At 38.4% G+C, this 10,259-nt stretch overlaps 1 protein-coding gene across 7 annotated transcripts in view; it reads left to right on the top strand.

The window, feature by feature from the left end:
- Positions 1 to 7,847, top strand: part of LOC108243981 (ras association domain-containing protein 7-like) — a 16,380-nt gene extending 8,533 nt beyond the window's left edge. For 6 of the 7 annotated variants that reach the window (XM_025008969.2, XM_017429787.3, XM_017429788.3 and 3 more), the window contains 2 exons: positions 1,826 to 1,999; positions 3,535 to 3,595. In XM_025008969.2, the coding sequence (XP_024864737.1) occupies positions 1,826 to 1,981 (156 nt within the window). In that variant the 3' untranslated portion in view covers positions 1,982 to 1,999; positions 3,535 to 3,595. Of the gene's footprint in view, positions 1 to 1,825; positions 2,000 to 3,534; positions 3,596 to 7,539 lie in introns of those variants that run through there. The other variant, XM_037979897.1, reaches the window with a different exon arrangement.
- The last annotated feature ends 2,412 nt before the right edge of the window (positions 7,848 to 10,259 follow it).

Here is a 10,259-nt window from a genome sequence, read left to right as displayed (position 1 = left end):
TGGGGCAGTGTTAAACCTGTTAAATTGTTAAACCTTTAGTTTAACAATTGCTGTTTGGAGAATTAGAGTTTATTTCTAACAGGAATGACAAGCTAATGGCTAGTCCAAATAGGGCCAAGGCCAAAGTGGATTGCTGCCATCTTAATTCTGATCTTCAAAGTTCCATTGTGGTTTATGCAAACGCTATGTTATAAACCTTTCAGACCACTGTTAATTTCCCAGTAAACTGTTATGTACATCAAAATCTGTAATGATTTACAAGCAAAAGAGCACTTTTGGTGCAGCCTGGGGCACTTCTTGCAAGAATATTATAATATCATATTTCTAACCCACGTGTGCACGGGGAGAACATGCAAACTCCACCCAGAAAGGCCCCAGGTCAGGAAGCGATCCTGCAACCTTCTTGCTGGGAGGCAACAGCTCTAACCACTACGCCACTGTGCCACCTGGCATAATCATATAATGTAAAATTGACAGGAGTGTAAAGGTTTAAATAACAGTGTTTGAAAGAATTGTAAGGAAAGTCTGTTAATATTACTGTTGGAAGTGCTCCAGGCTGCACTAAAGGTGCTATAGCTAGCTACTGCTGTCCTTTGTGTTTATAAATATCCATAGAATTCCATGTAAATAATTGTGTAAGTTTGGCATAAAAAATTATAAAACTGCATTTACATGAACAAGGCCTGTGGAAGTAAGGGTGTGGAGGGTGCTGCAGCACCCCTATTGGCTGCAGGACAACAAGCATCTCTAAACAGAGAGTTAAATTAACACTTAAAACAGTTGACATGTAAGGAAATACTGTACACCATATGGGAACCTGGAAGTGTACAGCGTCCCCACATGATGATCCCAGTACAAGTTTTATGTCCCATTGTTGCTCCTGGGTAAAGTCTTTATTTTTCCAGTGTTGAGTCATGTTTAGTCACATAGTCTTTACCTTGTATTATTCAAATTTTATTTTTTCTAATGTGTTTAGATTAGGTTCATGCTTAAAAGGAAGTTTATGACTGTGTGCAGGGGAGTAGGTGGGAATTACACACCGTCAATGTGAACACTCCGATTCAAAAAATACAGCGTGGCTTTTTAGAGAACTGAGCTTTTATAAGATGGCAGCAATCTACTTTGGTCATGCCTACATTCAGGCTAGCTCATCGTTCCGGTCACAAGATAAACTCTATTTAGCTAAACTGAAGTCAGAGCTTAAAATCATAAAATAAAATATTAACTAATCATATTTTCTCCACAGAACCCAAAACATATGACCTGCAACTTTTATGGTTTATGATGGCTTAGTGGTTAGCACCATTGCCTCACAGCAAGAAGGTCCTGGGTTCAAGCCCCTGGTTGATCTGGGGTCTTTCTGTGTGGAGTTAGCATGTTCTCCTTGTGTTTGCGTGGGTTTACACAGGTTAACTGTGGTTCCTCCCACATTCTAAAAATATGTGTGTTAGACTGCCTTCAGGCCCAGGCCTCCCTTTAACAAGAGATCTGTGATCTTAATGGGACTTGCCTAAGGTAAATAAAGATTTATTGTCACTAGTAGTAACTGTTACTGAAAACTAAAGAGATTTAAGATTTTCAATCAGTAGAATTGTTTATCTGTTAGTTTATGTCTTAGTTTTATTTTTTAATGAAGTATTAGCAACTGAAAGATAAACAGTATATGAACTTGGTCAAAATATGTGTCATATGTCTCATGTTTTATTTGTTGGCTTTTAATAAATTTTGACAACAGTGGACACAGATGGCTAAGAGAAGTGAATTTGTGGATAAACAATATGGACAAACCTACCTGGTAACTTGTAATCTGTGCTGTGTCCTTCAGGACAGATTGGAGACAATTGAAGAGCTGAATAAGGAGCTAAGACAGTGTAACCTGCAGGAGTTCATCCAGCAGGCTGGTGTCCCTCTGCGCCCTGACCCAAAGAAGTCATTGGCTGCTAATCGAGTTTATCTTAGCAAGTCTTCCATCAGGAAGTAGACACAGTTGCATCAGCAGGTTAGTTTAAAACACTTATTTCCTGCTATCCTACTGTAGTTCTTATTCAATGACAAAATTGCAATATGTTTTTTTTAACTAATTCTTTATGCTTTACTGAAATATCAGAAATTTATTGAATCTTTCCTACAAACTTTAAAGCTGAAATCAAATCTTTAAAAAGTTTACATTTCATGAATGTTTTTTAGTCAAACACATCCACACAACATTCCCGGGACCCATTTTTCTGACTTAAAGCTGTTTTTAGCTTCTTAGGCAATAATTTCCAAAGTGAGTGATTTGAGGTGTGCTGTGCCCCGGCCAGCCAAGAACGCTGCTACTGTCCTGTTGTTTACTAGTGGAAATGGAACAAGTAGCCTTTTTGAACACAAAGAAATGCTGGAAGACTTCACAGGAATAATAGATATACAACCATACCAGTATGAACCTGAACCGACAGCTGGATCTCGAGTATCAGATGAAAACTCTTCAGATTCAGATCCTGATGATTACCAGTACAGTCGCAGCCGACAAAACAACACATATAATGAGTTGGGAATGTGGAACAGGGAAAACTGATTACCAACAGATCATTGTCATGACATCAGCACACAAAATTAAAAATCAATAAAGATGGCAGGAGAGCGCTAACGTTGCTAACTCAAAGCTAACCCGATGCTAACTCAATGCTAACTAGATACTAACTCGTAAATAATGTGACCGTGCTTGAGAGTAGCATTTATGAACTGTCACACCAGAGTAAACTTATCAACAGCAGTTTCAGACTATGACACTTGTTTAATCACACATGGATTATCTATATTTTTTCATCAAAAACAAACTGCTCTGAATCACAAACTGCTCAGGCTGTCAGCCTGTAAGCAGCTCATACCCTTTAATGACAGCACATGTTCAAGTGATGTTTGAAGACAAACTTCCTGTTTCTCTTCTCTTTCACTGTGGTAATGTACTCCTCTCCATTTGCCTTTTTTATTAAAATAGTTGGCAAAAGGTTCTATTTTTTTTGGCATAAAGCCAGTCCACCATATTAACAAGGTGGGAGCGGTACTCCCCTTTGAAATGGTTGGAACCCGAGTTCTGATAGTAATTCCCACATCAGAGCTTATGGTTCCAAATCTGAGGAAGGTTTTTATCTTTTGGGAAGCTAAAAAATGAAACTCCAGTGGTATGTTCTGGCCAGAGTGAACAATTATTTCCAACGAACTGAACCATGTTGTACCAATATTTATCCACTCACTGATGAACTGCTGAATGCTGTGAACCTCAGTGGCTCTGTCACACAACAGGGGTGGTCACGGAAAAAGCCAAAAATAACCAAGTGGTTTCTTCAATGTTCGGTGTTAAAAAAAAGCATAATTTCTTTTTTTTTCAAAAGTTTTACAAAAAGCACATTTTATGATTTTCTTTCAACTGATGTTGAACCTTTCAGTTCAGCTTTAAAAGCAGTGGAATCAAACAAACAATCCAGTTTTTAAAAAACTGATAGATGATTGAATTAACATGATTATCTCACACATATATTTTGTCTCTTTTAGCTGCAGGACACAGAAGAACAACAAACAGCCCCGTCCAGACACAATTCTCTGTGTTTGTTTGAAAAGCAACTTATTAAAGTGTCTCAGGAAAAAAAAAAAAAAAAAAAATATATATATATATATATATATATATATATATATATATATATATATATATATATATGTATGTATCTGAAGGAAATAAACCAAGTTTTATTTTGTTATAATTTTTTTCTACCTGTCAATTTAAGTCTATATAATTAAATGAACTGTTAAAATGCCAATTGTTGTATGTAAAAATGAAGCTTTTGTGTTCCTGTGAAATAAAACTCAATTGATATAGAACTTCATGTTTGCTCCACTAGAGGGTATTAAAGCATAATAGTGCAAACCTTTAACTCCAAATCTGACAGTATTCACTGATATTTATTTTGACATGTGCACAATGGTATTCACAGATGTACTTTAATAAGGAGTTGGATTGTCAATTTTAAATGTATGTACATAAAAACAGCTGGATGTCAGTCACTTTGAGGACATTTACAACTTCAGATGTCAGCAAACAGAAAGAAATCAATGAATAATTGATTGAAGTTCCTAAAAATACATTAAATAATTGAAGGCCTAGCATTACTTTAAGGAATGCATATCGACCACTACCTTTCATGATGGAGCTTTAAACTAATACCATCTTATTATGAAAAGGGACTTAGTTATACATTAGTGGTTTTGGTCAAACTTTCCAAATCACCTTATGTGTGATCTCATGCAATGTTGCAAGATGCATTACGCCTTAAATATGTCGCTGATGCAGCAGCAAAACTTAAAGGGGACCTATTATGCTTGCGATTTCACCTGATCAGTTCTGCTTGTTTTGAGCTCATTTCAGAATGAGAAGTTTTAGGGCTCTGTCACTTTTATGCAAATAAGCTGCTGTTGGACACACCCTCTCAACTCAGTTTTCCATCGCAAAACATAAAAACTCACTGAAGGATTAAATGCTGCAGATCTGACGCACATTTATATTGTTAATAATTCAAACTCTGAGGATTCTGACTTTGGGACAGGGGCCTTTAGTGGTTCTGAAACAACATTTGTCGAGTCGGACACCGGCAATCAGAACCCAAAAAGTTTCCTGATAGCCGCCAGGTAAAGTTTGTTTGTTTTTTTTCCCCCAACTTTTCGTCTCTTTTATTAACATAATTCTAATGTTAGTTTAGACAAACGTGCTCTGACTTTAACAGAGATGTGTTACTGGGACAGGTGAGCTGTTCAAACTACAACTTTCTTTGGCAATATCACAGGGACATTGCCATCAAAAATAAAATGAAGCCATGCAGCTCTGTTCTCAGTGAATGGGAGAACATGCATGGACACGTTCTATATTGCAGCCGCCAACAAAACATTTCTTTTTCCAGCAGACATTTTTCAGTGGTAAAAGCACACAATTAACATGATGATCTTTATGTAATGAAGTGGGTGGAGCTCCACTTGGGTTGCTAGGTAACAGGGATTGTGACACAACAATTCCGAGGTTCTTGAAATAGGTCGTTTTGCAGACACCAGAAAACATTTACTTATATGCGAAAAGTGAATTTTGCATAATAGGTCCCCTTTAAAACAGAAAACTTACACAGAGGAACACAAGGAGGGGGAATCCAAGGGGCAGGAAGTGACTGGAGCATGAGTAAAGATAACAGAGAGCAGAGATAATGAACCAGCAGAGATATAACAAAAGAAAACTGAATATAAATGCTGGGGTGACAAGGAAGTGGAAACAGGTGAGTAATTACCAACTTGGAACATGTACAGATGAGTGCGGCAGGCTGACTGGAAAACTGCTCAGCTGAGTTCAGGTGAATAGTGGCACAGGAAACACATGAGAAAACTGATCACACAGAAACACAAGACAGAACCAAGACATTCTGGAGACTCACTCACTGCATTAAAAAGCACAAATGCTGTTCATCAACTAGTTGCAGCCCAGTGAAATACTGGTTTACACACTGCAGATGTTTTTAGTTGGTTACAAGATATTTTCTTTAGTTGTCTCTCTCTTTCAGACACACTCTGCCCTCGTATTTCACTCTGCAGATTTGATTATGTAAGACTGATTTATCCCATGACAAAACGTCTCTGAACAAAGCTGCAGTTACATCACCCATGAATGGTATAAGTTGTTTATTATTATTATTATTTATTATTATTGAAAAACAATTTAAAGATACAAAAAGGCATTCTGTAACTGTAGGTTTAACACAGATTTTTTAAAATAAGATAAACATTAGATTTTTTTAACTTTTTGGATCTCTCACAAATAGATCTCTAGATATCAGTGGAGAACAGTGAAGAATAAAATACCTTTACCAAATCTATTGTGTAAAATCAATACTTGTTAAAACTGATAATTAAAAAAAGAACTCCCCCATGAAGATCTCTCACTAATCTTGAATTAATGAGGATTACTTTTAATCCACAAATTTAAATCTGTCTCAGTCCAAAAGAAAGTTAATCCACTCAGGTGCTGACATGATGAAGCAGAAAAGAGAGACTGCAGGAAGAAAGGGGACTTCTGTCTCAAAAATTTACAACAAAACTACTTTTCTATCTGCACACATATGTAGATAGATAGATAGATAGATAGATAGATAGATAGATAGATAGATAGATAGATAGATAGATAGATAGATAGATAGATAGATAGATAGATAGATAGATAGATAGATAGATAGATAGATAGATAGATAGATAGATAGATAGATAGATAGATAGATAGATAGATAGATATGCTCATGTCTCTTCTCACACATGAACTTAAATGACATCCCGGTTTATTATGATGTTGGCCCACCCTTTGCAGCTATAACAGCTTCAACTCTTCTGGGAAGGTTTTTCACAAGCTTTAGGAGTGTGTTTATGTACATTTTTGTGTTAATGATTCAACACTCCAGAGAACACATCTCTGCTACTCTGGAGTTCAGTAGTAGCGAGCTTTACAATACTGCAGCCAACACTTTGCATTGCCCTTGGTAATGTATGACACTTGGATGCAGCTGCTCAGCCATGGAAACCCATTATACAAAGCTCTCTATCCACTGTTCTTGAGCTTATCTGAAGGCCACATTAGTTTGGAGCTATGTAGCTATTGACTCTGCAGAACATTACCAATCTCTATGCACTATGTGCCTCGGCATGATTTTACGTGGCCTACCACTTCATGGCCGAGTTGCTGTTATTCCCAATCGCTTCCACTTTGTTATAATGCCATTAACAGAGGAATATTTAGTAGCAAGGAAATTTCATAAATGGATATATTGCAAAGGTGGCATCCTATCTCTGTACCATGCTGGAATTCACTGAGCTCCTGACAGCGACCCATTCTTTCACAAATGTTTGTTAAAGCAGTCTGCATGCCTAAGTGCTTCATTTTATATACCTGTGGCCATGGAAGTGATTGGAACACCTGAAATTAATGATTAAGATAGGGGAGGGAATACTTTTGACAATATAGTGTAGATAATAAAGGCTTCTGACAGTAGATTAAATATAAGTGACAGGTAAGTCCAGTAGAGCAAAATACATGCAATCATCTTAATAATCCACATTATTCCTGACAAGAAGGTTAAATTAATTCACACTTAACCAGAGAGCAGTGATAGCCCATTGCACTAGTGTTCACTCAACATACATGTTCATAAATATCATCAGCAAATTTCAAGAATCTTGATAAATCTTTGGGCTGAAAGGACAAGGCTGGAAGCTGGAAGTCAATCACAGGCATCCAGCCTGTGATCTTTGGGCCCTCAGGCAACACTGCATTAAAAACAAGTTTCTTTCTGTTTTGGACATTACTTACACCTGTCCATCACTGCCTCAATCACCAGCTGCTGCTATATAAGGGCAGGTTTTGCATCTGCACAGTGTCAGATTGTTGTAAAACCCTATGTGGTAACACCTTCAAGACCCCAGTAAGCGCTTGTGTGATTTTGCTCTGCTGCTAACCTGTCTGTTCTCCTTTCCAACCAGTTTCACCCTTTCCCCCAGCCGGTCCCATCATGATCGATTCCTCCCCTCCTTGGATTTGGATTCCCTGGTTTTGGATCTGTCGCTTGTGTGACCCTGATTACTGGATTGCTGTCTCTTGGATCTGTTCCTCCTGGCCCTGAACCCCTAACTGTCTGACCCAGAATACTCTGCTGACCCCATGTGGAACTGACCCTGGGCTGTTTGATATGAACTTTGCTGTGCCCAATAAAGGCTTCACTTGTTCTGAACTGGTTGCTCATTCCCTGTCTCCTTCTGTGCCTGAAACGTGACAGAACATCACTGCATGGGTTCATGAACAAATCACTGCTTGTAAACAAAATTTACAGTGCCATTCACAAATGCACATTAAATCTCTATCATGCAAAGGAGAGATCATATATGAAGACCATCCAGAAATGCTGTCATCCATCCTGGCTATAAAAAAAGAAAATTATAACTAAACAAATCTGAAGAAATGTTGAAGGGTGCCAATGCAGTTACTATCTGAATTTCAAAGATGTCTCAAGTTTCTTCTATTCCAACTTTGATTCCAAAAAAGTTATGACATGGTGTAAAATATAAATAAAATGAAAAAAAAAACAACAGAATGCAATAATTTGCAAATCTCATAAACCCATATTTTATTCACAATGAAATATAGTAAGCAAATAAAGGTTAAAACTAAAAACTGGTAACATTTTTGTGAAAAGAATTTATAAGTTTCAATTTGATGACAGCAGCCAATCTGAAAAAAGTGGGGACAGGGGCAACATAAGGCTGTAAAGTAAGTGGTACAAATAAGAAACAATTATAAAGGAGTATTTTGAAACTTATTGCAACAGGTCTATAAGAGGACTGGCTGAATCTTTTAAAAATAAAGAAGGGCAGAGGTTCACTAATATAGAAAAAAATACTGCAGCTTACACATCTGGAAAGGCACTGTCGATGTAGAAAAGCATATACATGATATAGAACAACATATGTTCCCATCAAGATTTCTTTTTCAGAAAACATCTTGCATATTTTAGCAAGACAGTGATCAAATGGCATCTTTTCAGCAGCACAACATCTTGGTTAGCACTGTTGCCTCACAGCAGCAAGGTTCAAACCTGGGTTGGGACTGGTGTCTTTCTCTGTGTAGTTTTAATGTTTTCCTTGTGTTTGTGTGGGTTCTTTCTGGTTACTCCAGTTTCCTCCTATACTTAAAAACATGTTTAGACTGCCTTTAGGCCCAGTACTCCCTTGTAAAAGAGATATGTGATTGAACAGATCTCTTTTATAAGGACAGACAGGCATGTTTGTTCATTCTATTATAAATAGCAGTATTGCTTTCATAGTGGTCCCCAACGTTTTAAACATGCATCAGTAAATCTATTGACTAAAAAAATCTGGACTTAACCCTTCAATCTATCAAAATTTTGGACAAATCTCAAAACGTCCTTGTCTTGTCTCTCTAAAATTTTGGAGAGGATTACATTTTTGACTGTTTTGATTTTAAACATTTACACAGCAGTGAAACAGCTTTGTTAAGGATTTGCAATTATATTCTCTTAGCAAATTACTTTGGCTGCTTTGAGATCCTTGTACCCTTAAATCTTACTGCAATTTTTGATACTGCTGACCACAGTATTTTTTTTTATCTCATTCAGAATACTGGGTTGGAATTACAGTTGCAGTGTTAGATTGGTTTTGTTCATACTTGAGTGACAGAAGCTTCTGTGTTAATGTTGGAAATTTTTTTGTCTACTTCAGCACCTCCTTAGGGGTTGATGACAGGTGACAGTCATAATGCTAAAGCTGGTTAGCTTACAGTCAGTGTGGGTAGCCGACTCCTGGCCCAGCTTCCGGGGGGCAGGTGAGTATCTACAGGTGCGGTTCGAGAGTCCAGTCCTCCAGGTAGCAGGTCCGTTTGTGAGTGTAATCCCAGGTTTCCCAGATGGTGGTGACGTGTCAATTTCCAGTTCCGCGGGCCTTGGTAGATGACAGCAGCAGGTAAGTTGGTTCCCCGTGATCAGGTTTGTGTCGTGCATCCAGCTTGGTGAGAGGAGGAGATTAAGGTAAGTTTCAGCATCCAGAGGTAAGTCTGCACACAATAACACAGTCAACAAATTTTTCAGGAGAATGATTCAGTCTGAGCCAGGAAGTTTACCAGAAGGCAAACAATGCACCAGCGATGAAAGGACTCTCAATAACCGGCTTTATCTGCGAGACGTGGAAGGTTGGGTGGATTCTGAGGGATGCAGGAAGGCAGAGTCTGACGGCAGATGGGTTGATGATATGGTCTATAGGATAAGGACCGATAAACCTGGGTGCGAGTTTCTTGGGAGTGTCTTTTAAATTCATGTCATGGGTGGATAGCCAGACCCTTTGTTCCACCTGGTAAGCGGGTGCGGTTGAACGGTGTCGGTTGGCGAACCTCTGGTTCTGCCGGGCGGTTCGGAGTAATGCCCTCTCGGTCTGTCTCCAGATATGCCGGCACCTCTGTAAGTGGGCTTGTACAGACGGAACCAGGTTGTCAGTCTCTTGTCTGGGGAAAAGAGGTGGGTTATACCCTAGGTAGACCTCAAAAGGAGAGTAGCCGGTAGCGGAGGATGTGTGATTATTGTGGGCATATTCTACCCACAGGAGATGCTTGGACCAGGTGGCTGGGTTATTGTTGATTACGCACCTTAGTGTAGACTCCAACTCTTGGTTACATCTCTCGGATTGGCCGTTTGACT

Source organism: Kryptolebias marmoratus, linkage group LG15, assembly GCF_001649575.2.
Source record: "Kryptolebias marmoratus isolate JLee-2015 linkage group LG15, ASM164957v2, whole genome shotgun sequence".
NCBI lineage: Eukaryota > Metazoa > Chordata > Actinopteri > Cyprinodontiformes > Rivulidae > Kryptolebias > Kryptolebias marmoratus.
Note: the sequence above shows the minus strand (reverse complement) of the source record. Positions and strands in the feature narration are given on the sequence as shown.